The sequence below is a fragment of the Stylophora pistillata genome, chromosome 3, assembly GCF_964205215.1.
Source record: "Stylophora pistillata chromosome 3, jaStyPist1.2, whole genome shotgun sequence".
NCBI lineage: Eukaryota > Metazoa > Cnidaria > Anthozoa > Scleractinia > Pocilloporidae > Stylophora > Stylophora pistillata.
The window spans coordinates 28855661-28872505 of NC_142521.1; the positions used below are offsets into that span (position 1 = coordinate 28855661).

The 16845-nt window shown below is 37.2% G+C and overlaps 1 protein-coding gene across 10 annotated transcripts in view; it reads right to left on the bottom strand.

The window, feature by feature from the left end:
• The window catches only part of LOC148735457 (uncharacterized), a 32596-nt gene extending 16995 nt beyond the window's left edge, over positions 1-15601 (bottom strand). For 5 of the 10 annotated variants that reach the window (XR_015999247.1, XR_015999246.1, XM_088754967.1 and 2 more), the window contains exons 1-11: positions 15376-15601; positions 12734-12821; positions 12047-12133; positions 11607-11681; positions 11219-11272; positions 8308-9003; positions 7344-7529; positions 5693-5758; positions 5090-5161; positions 1138-1391; positions 93-360 (exon numbers count right to left, since the gene is read on the bottom strand). Coding sequence is in view for 8 of the 10 variants with exons in the window: in XM_088754967.1 (XP_088611093.1) it covers positions 93-360; positions 1138-1391; positions 5090-5161; positions 5693-5758; positions 7344-7529; positions 8308-8971 (1510 nt within the window). In the remaining 2 variants the exon portion in view is untranslated. Of the gene's footprint in view, positions 1-92; positions 361-1137; positions 1392-2897; positions 3642-5089; positions 5162-5692; positions 5759-7343; positions 7530-8307; positions 9004-11218; positions 11273-11580; positions 11682-12046; positions 12134-12733; positions 12822-15375 lie in introns of those variants that run through there. The other 5 variants (XM_088754963.1, XM_088754965.1, XM_088754964.1 and 2 more) reach the window with 5 other exon arrangements.
• Between the last annotated feature and the right edge of the window lie 1244 nt (positions 15602-16845).

Consider the following 16845-nt stretch of genomic DNA (forward strand, 5'->3'; position numbering starts at 1 on the left):
AGGAAACGCAAAGCAATGATCTACGCAGGCGCAATGCTATCTGACAAGGTAGAACTAGCACTTTATTTTCTAAGTGTAATGTAAAGTTGTACCTTGTGTAGAATGAAGGCTAACATAGTGTACTTCATGGATGTGTCCCAACACAAGTGTCCTGCTTTTGTCAACAGGACATTGTGGCTGTACGATAACTTCGGGAGCTGCCGAAAGACTGCTGACCACACGAATGCAAGTTTTGTAGCAGTTTGCTGCGGCACATAGAATAACATGGTCACCCCAAGCGCCATCTTGCTCCATGTACGTTAAGTAATCAGCCCATGATTGATGTCCATGGACGAAGTCAAACAGATTTGTTTCATCCGGCTGTGAGAAGAGCAAAATAGAGAACGAAACTTTAGTGCAAAGTTAATGGTACACTGGACCAGGCAGAGTACGTTGGAAGGAGTCATCGAATGAGTAAATAACAAAGAGATACTAAACAACAGTAAAAAAGGATAATAACCAATCAGAGTAATGAACGCAAGGATCTACATTGGATGCAGCAGTCTCAACTCCTAAATTTTGCCTCCTGAAACATCGAATATCTTGTGTCCACCTTATCCAGAGTTAAAGTTATCCAATTAGGATTGTCCCGTCTGGGGGAGATTCAAGTGCGTAGTACTTTTTCAAAACCTTGGGTTGGCCGCTTTCTCAACAAGGCAAAGCCCTTTAATCTTCACAAGGAAGTCTGAATTCATCCGTGAGCCGGACATGGTCTCTGCTAACACACTTGAACTACACAGCGCGTTTTTTACGAGCAATCCAGAAATATTAAACAATTATTCTCCTAAGTAAACGTGAATAGGCGTGGGTATTTACCGAGGCAAAGAGGCAAAGTAATTATCCACCACTTTCACCAACACTGAGGTAGAACATTATCTACGTATATACCAGAAGGCAGTGAATGGTACTTGCTACTCACTTACCAATGAGCGCACGGTGTGGTTTATATTAAACGCTAATGTCAGAGTATTAATGATCCTCATTATCCCCTACAGGAGAAGAAGTGATGTGTTCACCAGTTGGCCCTCATGTGGATCCAACCTTTATGGTGCTCCTAAAGTAACAGTGGTTAACATAGAGTGTAAGACATCAACTTACTAGTTTCGGGTATTTTCTGAGGTACTGGACCAGTCTTTGTCTTAATTCGTCATGCTTGATTTTTATTCTCATGTCAATTTCCAGTTGATCTGACAAAGCATAGAACATGCAATTTCCTGATCCTCCGTTGTCAACAATTCTAAAGCCCTTGTCTGCAGCAGTTTTCTTCATCTCAGTTTTTAGGTCTGTCTTCTCATTGACGTTGCTTGCATCGAGTTGCATCTGCTGAAGCTGAGCAATAAACTCAACAGAACCTAAGTGGACAAACGGTTAAATAAACAGAGGATAAATGCCATCATGCCCGTGATTTAAGGAGGACCAAAACAGAAGAATACCACATTATAAATACTTTTTCTGTAGGTTTCTACGAGTTCTTAATAATAAGTTTCTTTGATATATAGAGGAACTTTATAGAAAAGGAAGTAAAAAGGAATTCTTAACAGCCAACTGAGCCTTTTATTTAAGAAGAAAACGAAAAACTTTCACATCCTAATTTAAAGTACTTCAGCTTGGTTTTCACGTAAAATGGGGTCAAAATGGCAAATATTACTTAAAATAACTAGATAACTCTCCGTAACTCGTCCAGATCAGAAATTCATAGAAACCAAATTTTGTTATACACGACTAGCGTTTGAACACAGCTCAGGTGTTCATTTCAGCTCATCTCCCTTGATCTAAACATCATTGAGAGGCAGTCTCTCTAAAAGCGGTAAAATGCATTTCGGTTCAAAACATCGATTTCTTTCAAAATTTTCCCATGAATCTGCCTTAGTCTAAAATAAATAAAACCACTATGGTTTTTCGAAATAAATGATTTTTCCGAGCGAAAATCGCTTCAAAAGCCCATTTTTGACAGGGCCAGTCCTCGAAAATGGCATAAATTGAATTACCCGTCTTTTCACAAAACTCTTGTTTAAGGAATTTGTTTACTTCGCATATTTAGATCGATCCTCTACGAGAAACATGTTCCTGAACTAGCAACATTCCGCTTACATTTGGTTTGGGGTTGGTTTGAAGACATATTTAAACAAAGATCTCTTCCTTGAATTAATTACAGCCTCATTTTCAACGAAATGGGAATATTGAAACCCCGAGATACGCTTTGTAAACAATCGTTATCAGAAGCTATTGACTATTCTTCCGAGTTATATCGATACTCCTTCGGAGATTGAAGACTCTTTTCAAGGACCTACACTTCGCCTTCCAAAAGCCAGATTTTCAGTCGATTATTTTGTTTAGCACAGTTAAATAACGGGTTACTTTTGACCTATTTTTAATCACGTTAGATGAAGCCTTCATGAGTTCGGATAATTTCAATTAGATTGTGTATGCAAAACAATCAACAATTGCTCAAATTGCTATCAACATATGTTTTGATGTTGTTTTCAAGATTTGGTACTTTTCATTGGTCCAAGTGATTTCAATTCGTGGAGCGACGCTCTGAAATTCGACTAAAACATTTTAAGCTTCTGAAGCGGTATATTGGTGGAATTCAGTTATTATCGATTTTCTCGAAAATAAATCGATATTCAGCCAAACGAAGTCTGCAGTGGTTTGTTACACCGTAAGACCCACCTAACTCGAGAATATGAGCCGGATCAATTGGTTGGCCGTTGACACGATATTTCGAAAATGTTCCATTTTGGCTACATTGCTCTTAAAAGCGTTCACAAAATGGAAGGGGCGCAGTTTTGTTTTGTGTTTTTTTTAGGCGAATTTCATTCTTTTTTGATGACATCTAAATGTAGGTTCTCTTTTACCAAGAGTGTTTTCTGAGTAGAAGGTGCAGAGATGTTTCTTATTCTTTATTGAACTGTGAAAGGTATCTCTCTGAGAAGCACGCACTAAATGGAAGAGGAAAAGGTCCCCAGGCTCTATTCTCTACAGGTAAGCTCCTTCTTATTCTACTTTGGCTGTTTTGGTCAGTTCGGTAGCTGAAGAAGTTTCCCAGCTTTGGCATCCTGAAAAATTCCTTTGCTCTCGACATATCAAATTTTTGCAGTTTTCTAGTGTGTACCGGCTGGGAAAAATTCGTCCCCTGAAACAATACAAACATGTTAAGAATGATTTTTTTCGAAGAAATCGAATACTCTTATTTGGCCTAAACGTTGTTTTTGTGGAAGCTTTGTCAATATTTCGGATTATTACACTTAGCGGTAAGTGACGTGAACACAGCGATTTTGGACATTGTTCTTACGTATAACAAAATTGCCTTGAAGTTCCTATTTCGCTCTCCCATTTTTGTTTTTCTGTTTTGTTACCTGTTGCTTTTTTGTTTGCTTTTTAGGGCAACGTTATTGTAACAAAGTGCAAAAACAAATCTGTAAAAACACTAGAAAGTACAAAAAGAATCAAAAACAAGAAAAACACCATTACGAGATGAACTAAGGCGTTTTGTTGAATGAAAATTTCATAGCAGCTCAAATCAATTTCAGGAAGCCGAAGAAAACTTCCAGGCTACGGAGGGACTGGACCCGTGCCTTGTAGATACCATCGATGAACAACACTTATAACATAGCGCGAGCGCTAGTCCTATCTAATTCCTATTGCGTCAACATGAACAAAATCTTTATGTACGCACGGCCGTGCTCAATAAAATGACGTGTGCAGTTTCAAAATAGCTGCAAAATTTCCGTCGTGTGAGTTCCTTAAGTTAAAGTTTCGGAAAGCAATAATAGTAAATCGAAGACCAACCAAACTTTTCTCTGGCTTTCGACCTTCCCGCAAGTAATCAAGCCAACAAGCACTACGAAAACGAAACACAACAGGCCGTTTCCCGAATTTATCGGAACAGGAGCTGGAGAAAATTTTAGCTGAAAGACATTCAGCAAGAACTAGGAAGACTATAAATTGGTCTAAGGCGACTTTTAAAGGTAAACGTCTCTGTTGATGACGTTTTTTCTGGGTTACATTTGTTAATTCTACCGAAAACCATTTAATTACAAAATCAACAAAACAATCGGAGACGCCAACATTTTCGGGCAACTTTCATTTCAAAAAACATTACAAAAACGTCATTCAGCTCCCAAATTGTTTTCGTACGTTATAAAAGAATTGTTTCATTCTTTTAGCTGTGCGTCTATCGAGTTATGGATGCACTTGGGAAGTTTGGAGAGCACTCAAGAAGCTAGAGTTGCTCTCGGCTGCGCCTCGAGCAACTCTTGCGCTTCTGTCGTGATCTCCAAACTCCCCGCGTGCATCCATAACTCGATAGACGCACGCTAAACATGAAACAATTCTTAAACGTAAGTAGTCAAAATAAGCCTGAAAAAGTCACTGTGAAGATCGCTTTCGTATTCAATTCTTAATCCGCACTTCACACAGATTTTCTTATTTATTTAGAGTCTTTTAGAAATTATTGTGTAGGTTCATTTAGTAAGTGGGGGGGGGGGGGGGGGGCTGGGTAGAGGGAGGAGGCGGGGCACGCCCAACAGCTTGAATTACTCTGTTGGATTTCTTTATTACCAGTTCCACCACGGCCAAAACTGTCAATACTTCATCAGTGTCAGATTAGGAGTTTTCCGAAAGATCAAGATGGCAGTCCTTGTGACTGATCATTTCAAACTGTCAATACAGTTTTTAGAAATCATTAAGGAGGGTAACATACGTAGCAAGAGCTGTTTGGGCGCCTAAGGAGAATTTTGAATCCCTTGAAAAGCATGCAAAACGTCAAGACTTTGAATCATAAGGAATTTCAAGCAATTAAACTGTTCTTTTTTTAAAATTAGAGCTAAATAACCAAGCTTTCTCGAGCCTGAGCTGAAAGAATTTGACACCCTGACGCGTGAATAGTATGGACCAAGTGCAGAGGGCTTCTGTTCGAAATGCTGACAGTACGGCCTTAACAGAGATAAACATTTGAGAGACTTCTAATAAAGCAGACCTGTCAGTCCCAAGGATGGAGACAAGAATATCAAATAATGAAGAAATATCTATATTACGAAACTTATACCTTCAGCAGGTAACATCTTATTATCCTCTGCTCGTGGAACAACAGTGGAAGCTTCATTATTCTCCGAAGTGTCTTTAACAGAAAAACGAAAAAAAAAATGAGAGCTAGAGAAAAATGTAAATCTCACGTGAGCCCGGTCAAGAGAAGAGAGAAGAGCAAATTGAATGACTCGGATAATTGAAATTTATTAGGAAGGAATAAGAGACAAGATTTAAATCTCATCAAAGTTTTCATCCAATAAGAATCAAGATGACTTGTTTATTTCGAGAACCGGGATAGAAAACCCACTGTGTTTGTAGCATTGTGAACCGAAAAGGCTCGTTTAATCTTTTCTTTGTTTCTATTATCTTCTGTTGCTTTTTGCAACTTCGTCGCCGACATTGTCCACAAGTTACGAGCTTTGTATGTCCACTCCATGCACCTTTTCTCTTGCACGGGATCAAAGTGGGCAGTCTCGAGTGGGCAAGAAGGACCCACCTTGCCTGCTCGGGTAAAACATAGGATTCCCTTCATCTTGCCCACGGGCGCAGCCAGCTTTATAACAGTATAAGTTATCGAAACGAAAGCTTAATACGAAGTTTCTTCACTAGTTAATTATAATACCTGCTAGCTTTCTGGGTTTATTCTCTGAAGGACCGTCACTTTTACAACTCTCTTCTGCTGAAATGTCTGCAAAAGGGAAAAGAAAGTCAAACTCTGATGAAAATTAAAATACACTTCACTAACTTATTGAAATAGGTAACAAGCAGGAGTCCACAGAAGTGCTGAGAGAAAATGATAATCTCATGTGAGCCCGCTCGCGGAATATGAGATGGAAAGGAAATTGATAGATTCGGATAATTGAAAATTCAAACCGATCAGTAATGGTAAGGAATCTCGTTCAAAGGTGAAAAAGAAAATTTGGGTTCATCTTACTGCGCACAAGAGACTGGACAGAGAAACAATAAATAGGAGGGCAGGGGAAGGGGGGTTGTTGATAAGCTTGTTTAATCAACGATTTTTAATACCTACAAACTGAAACGAAAGATAAAAGATTTAAGACTAATTAAATACGACGATGACCCAGAAAGTGAGTAATATCTTATCAACCCCCTCTGATCTAGAATTTTAGAACGTCATCCATGACTGGACAAATTGAATAGCCCATTTCCGAATTACCCTTGGCCTCAATATCAAAACGAGGCCTGGTGCTCAACCATTCTTGTGAAAATGAGTTTAATTTGCATGTGAATGAAAACTTATAATCATATGAAAGGATGAGCACCAAGACTTGTTTTGAAAATGAGGCCAAGGGTAATTCGGAAATGGGCTATTAAAACTACCAAGAGGGCTTCGCGACTAGCTTTAAGGCAGAAACGTGGCGAAATGAGTTACGAACACAGTTGTAGCTTACTAAAATGACAAACAATAGAAAAGCGGAGAGAGTTTCTATCTCTGGTTCAATGTTATAAGATAGTTTTTGGTATTGATCACCTCTCTTTCCCAGATTTCTTTGTGTTTGCCAATGAGCGTACAAGAGCTAACCACGACTTTTACTTTTCTCTCTTTCTCCTGCCCTTTTTTTCCCCTCTCCTCGCCTGAAGTTTCTCCTCACTTGCTGGAAACTTAGTAGGCTTCATTTTGGTGTAGAGATTTTTCAGAAACTACTCATTATTTTCAAACCACATGCTCAGAAAGGTAGGTGGGTAATGGAACAAGAGTTTCCGCCAGATTTTCAGGTCAAAGTTACATGGTTTTTTGGCTATTTCTCCAATCTCCTTCACTCAATTGCGCTCATTCTGGTATCGTTTGTAAGATATTTTCAACCTGTTCAAGTACGTGCTCAGATTTGTACTCCACGGTTCAAAGTGGTGACGTCACAAGGCGTAGAAAGGGTGTGGGTCCCCATGGGCGCATACGGGCGCACTGGACGTCAATAGGTTAAATACAAAGAGGATGCAGAAAGTGAGTAATTTCTGGTTAACCCCCTGTAATTTGGAATTTTAGAGCGTCATCCATGACTTTCAAATTAGAATTAAAACTACCAAATTGAATTTGTACATATCTCAGACTTTAAATTTTTCACAGAAATGCGAAAATAAATGTAGCACATGCTTTTTTCCATTTTCTCTTGTATTATTCATCTAAAACTATGTAGAAAACACTTGAAGAGATATATTATTAATTCAACTGTTAGAAATAATGTTCTCATTAGAAGATGATGATACTGAAAGAAAACAAGCAAGTATATGCCGTTATATGCACGTACACGTACCTCCATAGTGAGGCCAGTCTTCAAACACAAAAGGGTTACCCAACAGGTTGGATACAACAGAAGCTGCCATAACACAAGCAAAATTCTTCCATGAATCGTTTTTAGATCCACTGCCATGTATAAACTCACGAACACCTTTAACGACAAGCCACTCCATCTTCATGTCATGAGCTGCTGCAAACAGGCCTGAGGTAGACAAATGTAAAACAAAAAGTTATTAGAATCGGAACGTATTAAGGCAGTCATGCAACAAGGAGTTCCCCATAATAAAAGTATACCAAACAAGCTTCGTTTTTCTTGAAAATGTTGTTTTCTCTTGATTTGTTAGGGTATAAAAGGAGAACGAGTCCTCATGAAGAGTGTAATGAAAGGGCAGGGTGACTTTTTGGTAAGAAGTGGTATATCAGTGTATCAGGATTTCGAGTTTAGCGAGGAGTTTCCTCAGCGAAATTCGTGAGTCTAGCAACCACAAACCTGCCGTAGCTCGGAGGAAAGGCTTAGGAATATAAATTTGAAGGGTAAACTGTGATACAAATTACTGCTGAATACCTGTAGGGACGATTCACAATTTTCAGTAGACCTGCATGTTTGGAAAGAATCATCTTTACAGACCTACTATTGTTACTGAGATCACTTAAACAAAAGTAACCTATCCGATCATTATGAAACCATCAATGATGCGATCCAACTAAATTTACTTGATAGGGCTCAAAGCAAACAAAAATGAAAAAGAATTTAGATAGCGTTCACTGACCCTTTCATACAATAGGGATGGTCTGCTTTGCCCAAGTGACCCTGACAACACTACCGCACACTAAACATGACAAACGCAGGGCTGGAATACACGGCGCATTTCAAGTAATCACCTTTGTAAGCTTTGTATGAGCGACTCCCTAACATAAAGGCGCAATGTCTACAAAGACCGCAGAGGCCACGCCACAGAAACCTTGATAGTGATTCTCACCTTTTCCTTCCATTTCAACTGCAATTGCCCCAGGATGTGACTGACACTGCTGTCTAGCACCAATAAGATCTGAGCAACTCAAAATCTCTCCATCGCAATGTACTTTGACTTTAGGCGCTTTTGGGTTTTCTAATGGTGCCTTCCATCCATCAGCTGCACTTCTGACAAGGTTACCAATATCTCTACTCACTGGGGTTTTGTGACAATCTGTCGTAAGCTTTAGGGATATCACCACGTCCCCCAACTGGGCTTTTCCAGGACTTGGACTGTAGCAGAAACCAACCAAAAAGGTAGCCTTGGGTCTCAGGAGTGTGACGGCATTCCTAGCAGCAGTTTGAGAACCTCCAGGATCTGAGGATTGTTTAGAACACTTCACTAGGGCAACTTTCAATGTCTCATCTTCATCTTCACCCATCTTTCCAAAGTACACATATCCAATGGATTTTTCACAGCTTTTAAAGGGACCTCTCAGGTAACGATAACAAGCCAAGAACTCACAATCCTCCACAGTCAACAGCAGAATGTCAACTGGACAATGGTCCGTGCTGCAACGTTTCATTTTCTTTGGCAAATCTTCCAGCTCCATCAGTGTAATACTCAGAGGTGGAGGGTCATCACTGCAACCCACTGAGCTGCTTCCCTTGTCATTACCAGGTCCTGCCATCGTAACAAACTGGATCTGTGTTCAAAGTTTTCCTAGAAGTGAACAAACGAAATTAGAAACTAATTCAAAAAAAGATCAACATAAATTATTTGCTAACACGTTTGCTTATAAGTATGTTACATATCTGAAAGGTGTTTAAAGTCTGACCATGGGAAATGCTCATATACAGCAAGACTTCCGAGCCTAATCGACAACTGGCACCTGGCATTGAATGTACGACTGTAAGGGTTGGAAAACCAACAATTAAAGCAAACAGTCGATTGTACATATTGAGGGTTTGCAAGTTTTATGGCTATTCTCAAGATCAGCTCAACAAGTTATTTGACTCCCTTATCTTGTCCTTATTTGCGTATGGTCTGGGGATCAGCTTGTCGGAAGTATTTAGATCGAGTTGACAACTTCTGCCGACAGGCCTACCGATATGGATATACCACCAAGGCTGACCTCGAGATATCGACCTTAATTAAAGAGCCAGAAAGGTTAACTTCTGTTTAACAAGATCACTACCACGAAACCCATCAACCTCAAGATCTGTTCCCGCCAAAATGGACAAGGATACTAAGGAAAAGGGGACATAAATTCCAGCCTCTCCCCCTGATAAGAACTGAAAGATATAAAAACTTCTTTATGAACAAATGTCTCTTTATACTTGTGTGATCATATTCCGTTCTGTTTTATTTCTTCCTTCTTATCTCTTTTTGTATCTTCTGGTAGATTTTAAATTGTCTTTATTATTCAAGATTTTGACTGACTAAAGACTCATTTCTGATGAGTCTTATTTTTTCCAAATAGGACTTCATCATCGTCATTATCATCAATATGCTCCATATTCCTATCTCTACCGATACAAGGTGTTGATTAATATTTAAATATTAACCACCGTTTCAGATTTGAAAGATGCTGCATGCCACAGCTTAGCAGCCAGGTAACAAAGCATGATTCAAATTTATTGCTGCACCACTCAAATTTTCATTATTCATTTGGATGAATATTAGCTCACTTTGTCTTGTCTTTTTCTATTGCAGAGATGTTTTTATAAAAGTTGTATGCATTGATTTTGAACCATCAAAATGTTCATACCAGTATATTTTAGTAGTAAATTTAGTTAGTTAGGAAACTCTTTTTTGAGGGATAACCTCAGGGGTTCTCACTTTCAAATATATTTGTCTTCAAATAAAGTATTATCATCATCCTCGCTCTTAGTATTGTTTTCATAATTCCATATAAAACTTTTGATAACAGTATTAGAAGTACATATTGTACATTTCAGAACTACTTGAAGATTCATAAGATCAAGATTCCTGTACATTTAAGCTCAAGGAGAAGACAAATTGATACTCCATGGCTTAAATTTTGCTTATCAGAGGAGGTTCATTCCATTTTTGATTATTCCTAGAACAATTTTCATGATGAGGGAAAGGGCAGGCTTGTCAATTATTGACCACCACATCTTGTGATCAATTTGGATTCCCAACTTAAATAACATCATGTTCCTAAAATTGTGTAAAAGTGAATTTTGGGTTGTAGCAAAACCAAAAGCTATACTGACCCAAATGTGCCTAAGACCAATATAAGCCACTTATATTCTTTTATTTTCAAATATCCCCTTAATAATAGAGCGCTCGACTGTTGTGTGGGAGGTTGAGGGTTCGAGCCCCAGCCAGACCAACACTCAGGGTCTTAAAAGAAATTGAGAAGAATATGCTACCTTTCTATAACATCAAGAAATGGTTAGATATTCTAGTCTTCTTGGATAGGGACGAATAAATGGAGGTCCCGTCTCCTGCAGGGTTAGGGGCTGGAGACATTAATTTCCCACGCACGAGATTACTGTGTGATGAATGTCCTCCCCTAGGGTGGGATGGGTGGGTAACAGGACCCCCGTTGATACCAGTGTTTACTACACTAAAGGGGCTATCCTGTATAAATAAAGATGTCTACTCTACTCTATACTCTATAGTATATGTTTCACTTTGCTATCGCCCCTGTCTAACAATTTGCTATTTCCATTTGTCTGCTTTTATGAAACCCATTAAGGCCCCTAATTTTCTCCTCTTTTGCCTACATCAAACAACTTTACATGCAGTGATGGACCTCAGCAGAAACACTTTCCTTCTATTTCTTGTCATGATCAATAGATGGGCAACAGTTTGCAGCAGATTAACTTCATGCAACCCCAGTTAAAACATATGTCACTAAAATAAAGAGATTTTAATGAGTAGAGTGCAGGTCAATGAGTCATATTACCTCTGTGAGTTGTTTCCTGTCACTTAAACAATCACTGCCTGCTGTTTTCTTCCCCTAGATTATAAGAGCAAGAAATAATCATTTGAACAATTTATTTGATAAAAGAATAATATCATCTACATAGCTTATTTCAGGTATTGATAAGAAATTCAAACTACTTCACTTATGATGTCTAAGAAAACAAAATCACTCCAAAAGAAATTTTGATTGGTGCATTACTGAAAGTTACAAGTTGTAGACAATTCTTACTCCATTTGATAAAACTTAATGTTGGAGCAATTAACCCAGACAATGCAATACAAACTCCCAAAAAATAGAATTATATATAGCCAAAAGTAGGAGCTTATAATTATGGTAATCACCTTAACATGGTCATATGCAAACTCACCCAATTGCTGGCAGAATCTATTTCCACCATCAGGATCTGATCAACCTGCCTTCTTTCAACAATGACATGTATCTGCTGGAAAGAAATTACATGTATATTAATTAACAGACCAGTCTGCACTCACATGCCTGTTAAACCCTATGATAACATGTAAAAGGAGCTTGCCAAAATTTGTGCATTTTGCAAATTTTTCACTAAAAATGTCTTGGTTCAGATTTAGTAACCTGTGCTTTATGTTTATTTAAACATCAATTATCGTAATTTCCAACATCATGATTGGTCTAAATTGTATCCCCAAGTGATATTCAAAGATTTATGGAATCAGACATCCTTTGAAAGTGAAAGTAAAATGAAAGTTTAAAGTCATATTAAAAATAGTAAGGAAATTTCTTGTTAAGTTTTAAATTTATTTAAATTTCCTGACAGAAAATCAAACTGACCTGTGTGCAAACATACTTCTTGCTCTAAGTTCACTTTCAGTCAGGTGAGCTCAATTACAGTTATGATCCTTGTCAGCTTGTTTAATTCTGTTCACAAAAAAAAAAATTAATTTTCTAGCACATGAAATGAGTATTGTAGAGCTGAGCTTAGTACATATTGACTACATTATCATACACTGTAAATAATTCTATCTATAGTAAAACAAATATGACTGATATTGTTTGGCCAATCTTGTACACTATGTATTTCAAGCTTCAACTTCTTATTTACCTTTCTCTGGTGTGAAACCATAATCTGAAAACTCAAAACTTAAGATAATGACTTTTGAACGTTCATTTTGAACAACAGAGTAGGTTAGCTCATTTCTTTTACTTTCCACACTGTCTTTTGCTGTTGCAGATTTCTGGTTTGCTCAAAGGGAGATATCACAGCTACATGTAGAAGGCTTAGCAAAGTCAAATTGTAGTATGCAATCGCCCAAACAAAATGAGTTTACAAATATAGCAGCTAGTTTATAATCAAGGTCAAGAACACGAGGAGCTCATTTTATATTTCAATCTATGCACTGTGTGTTTGGAAACTTTGGTATGTTTTGACCTGATTGCTATGGGAGTCATGGAAATGCAAGTTTGGTTGATCAGCTGGAATGACAATATAAAGCTAATTTCAAAAGTTGTTCATTTTACCTGCTTTGACTTTCTCTTCAATCCTGTCAATCTGCTCTTGACAAAAACAATACCAAACTACTCTGTGATATGGAGGACAACTTTGTTACTATTAAAGAGAAGAACAAAAAGCAGGGTCATGTTTAAATAATACAGTATACTGTAAAAACAATCAAGACTGTCTTCAATTCTTATAATCACTCAAGATGTCAGTTTCAATCAATGTTGGCTTATTATGGCCAGTCAGTGGATAGATTCATGATGGCCTAATGGCTTAGATCATGTAGTCTGGCATACACTGTAAACACAATTATTTCCTGTTAAAATTGCTTTTCTGGAAGAATGAATAGTTGTGTACAAGTTTGTTGTTGTCTATTTGTTTACTGGAAACATTTGCTCTTTCATTGCTTTAGAACTACATTCTGTCTTTACTTGGTCAACTATCTAATGAGCTGGTACAATCATGTTACTTGACTTAAGTACCTTACATCATTCCGCACTCCAACAGTAATTTCATTAACTTTGGTACAATTATTTATACTATAATGTACTCAATACACAACATTTGTATACAGGATCTTGATCTCCTACAGTTATTCTTTGAACAAAGCATGATATTTGAAAAATGAAAATTACAGCATGAAATTAATTGGCATCAATTCTTTAATAATGCAGAGTTCAATAATAAGACTATAATTTTTGAAAGAAATTAAAGAATCTCTCAATTATGACCCTCCAGAATGATGTTTCAAAAAGTTTAAAAGCAGATTGTGTACTTTATTATTTAAAAAAAGTAACAATAAATAAATAATCATCATTATGATAATAATAATAATATTAAAAATGACGATACCAATGATAATGTTTGCGATAACCTTAATAAAATATTCAGACACTAAAACCGATGACAAAGTTATTATAAAATACTATTTTCCCATGATAATTATTTGTATATTTTGCAAAATCCAATACTGTGCCTTGCTGGCTTCAAAATTACAGCAGAAATTCTTATACCAAAGTGTCACAGTCTTGCAAGTCAAAAATGCTGCAGAAATTTGAAAGGTAAAAATCAAGACATTTTGATCATTTAACCAAATACATATTGCACATTATAATTAGGCACCCACACCCGGATCATTATCATCCATAGTTTCTTAGTGTAAAAGCTATGGAAACAATACACATCCCAAACATTCAGTGAGTTTTTTTAATTTTTTGGTGATTTATAGTTGTCACTTTTTGTCTTAAAACCCCAAATTTTGCAACAATTGCTAAATTCCCTGTAATTAACCTTTAACAAGTAACTTGTGTGACTGGCTCAGTTAAAACCTTTAACGTGTTTATCACTACTATTATTTATTATTTATTTTTATTTGCTCATTTATTTATTTATTTCATTGTTGCGTGTGTGTGTGCGTGTGTGTGTGTGTGTGTGTGTGTGTGTGTGAGAGAGCCTATACAGTGTCTGTTTAGGTAGCCCGCCTAGAATAGCTTTGCTAACTGCGGGCTACAAAAGCCTTTATTTCTTTCATTTTAGAAAATAAAGTCAATGTTGTTGTTGTTGTTGTAACTCCAGAGATCTGATTGTTAATTCTCCCCATTTGCTGCTAAACATTTGCTTGAGAATAAGTTGCAAAAATTTGATATCAGATCATGATAACAACTTCTACCTGTTAAGTTCAAGTATTCTTATTACCTGTTTGTTGGATAATGCATGGATGTTATTAGAAAAAAATTAGATGTTCATAACCTTTTGGATTTCAAGGGTTAATTTCTGCTTAATACTTTTACGCTTTATCTAAATTCTCCTTCCAATCTGCCACACATTTCTTAATGTCTTAGCTCCAGGAATTCAGTGTTTGATCAGACATTGCTCCGTAGCTGTTCTGTTTGGCAATGTATTGATATTGTAAGGAGGAATTAGTTAGAAATGGCACTCGCCCTTGCCAGTGAAAAGGTTGGGCAGTGATACCTACAGTTGAATTAATACATGTATATCTTTCATGAAACTAACTATTTGATTGTTAATAACTTTCTATCTGAATGTGCAAAAGAGACCATAAGTGAAAAGAAGACCATTATGATGGTAAATCGACTTTACACCACCTGAAGCCTTCCTTAAATCGCTGAATAAGAACATGTCTCAAATCACTTAAATACTGTATTGATAAATGAATCTTCTCCACATCGACTTAAATATAACCTCAGGAAAATAAACTTTTGCCTAAAAGACGACGGTAATCGTTATACACTCAGGAGAACAGTAATTCGAAAACACTTGCTGTTTTTAATTTTCTTATTGCAAAAAAGATGATTTTCCGGTTAAACAACATTCATGTACAAGAAATGGTACAAAGGTATGTAACGTGAAGGGTGGGAATGCTTTTTTCTGGTACAACATTAAGGTTGGTAGAAGTTTTCATCGTAAATATTATCAAGTGTGAAGTAGTAGAGGCTTTTAATTAACCTCTAGGTGAATGCAAGGTAAACGCCATCCCCCGTTACAAAAGGAACATGTCTCAAGATATCACGGGGAAAATTCTCCGATCAAGTCAAAAAGCGACGAGTCTACAACGGCTGACAGGACTTAAATTAGTTAAAGAACTGAGATTTTAATTTTTAATACACATAAATGTAAGATAAACAGCTAAAGCATTGCTCACCTTGGTATTTACATAATTTGTCCCGGTCGATCGATGAGGAAGTAAAGATTGTTGATGTCGCTGTAACTGATCCAAACTCGAGTTAAGGTTACACTTACACCTTTTATGATGCACTGGTCGATCTTCAGAATTCCAAGCAAGCCTTACAACCGTTAAAAGTTCCCACACAACAACGTTCATAGCTCTTCCCCATGTGTGCTGTGAAATATCCTTTGAAAAGCATCTCCTTCCCATCACTCACTGGGATCTTTCTCGAGGAATCTGGGGAGAGTTTCAATGTTTGCGTGACTTGGGTGCTTGGCGGGAAAAAAAAATCTTCGTTTAAGTCACGCGACCCAATTGAGTGTAACCTTTTCTGAGCGTTACCTCTCCTCGATAGTAAAATTGACGGCAAGGTTTAATTACCCACTAAGTGATTTGAACGTAATGATAAAATCCGAGGAAAAATGGACAAACCTTGACGATTCTCATTCAAAATAAAACTTAGCCAATGATCACTTTCTGAATTTTAATAAAATTGTGATAGTGAGTCGAATGAAAAAAAAACTTACTAGGCATCGTAGAGCCAATAGTTCAAAGCAAAAATTGGGAAACTTTTCCTTCGATAGATGTTTACTTTCACATTTATAATTTTTTTATTTATTTATCTATTCAAAAAACCTGATTTCCATGAATACCGTGTTTAAAGCTTTTATAGAGAAGGCGCTAATTTAATGAACATGACTCTCCAATGTTACAGGGCAAGCTGTTCCAACGGGCTGCGCCGCTGAAACTAAAACTATTTTTCATGTAATTAGTTCTTGGAAAGGGGACAACGAGTTTGTTTACCAAGTCCCTCAGAGAATAGCTTGATCAATTTAACTTTATGAATGTAGACGAGAGATTTTCGGAACCAGCCCATGTAAAGACTTGAAAACCATTAAGGCGTTCTGAATTTAACGTTGAGATTTCAAGTCTTTCCAGCTGAGTTTGTGAAACAAAGAATGGACAACTGCGTCATAGTCTGATGAATTTTTTACTCGTGCAGCACGGTTTTGTAGTTTTTGTAGCTTGTTATATAATGTTTTCCCACAATTACCCCAGACTAGGCTGCAGTAATCAACGTGAGATTGAACAAGTGAGTTGCAGATATTGAGTAGGGTGGATTGAGGCACAAATGGCTTAACTCGCTTTATGGCTCCAATTGCAGAAGCGATATTTTTACACAGTTTATCAATGTGGAAATGCCACGTTGAATTTTCATCGATATCTATTCCACGAGATCTTACAGCGGAAACTTGTTCAATTGAAACATTATCAATGGGAGTTCGAGTGTATCAGATAGAGAACTTAATCTTTGCCTGGAGCCGATTAACATAAATTCAGCTCAGTGTAGCGTTCAAGGTAAGTCTGCTAAGCTCTGCTAGACACAAGGCACTTGCTTAGCTTTTCAAAGTCACGAGATAGACTAGACTGAATCAAATGCAAATC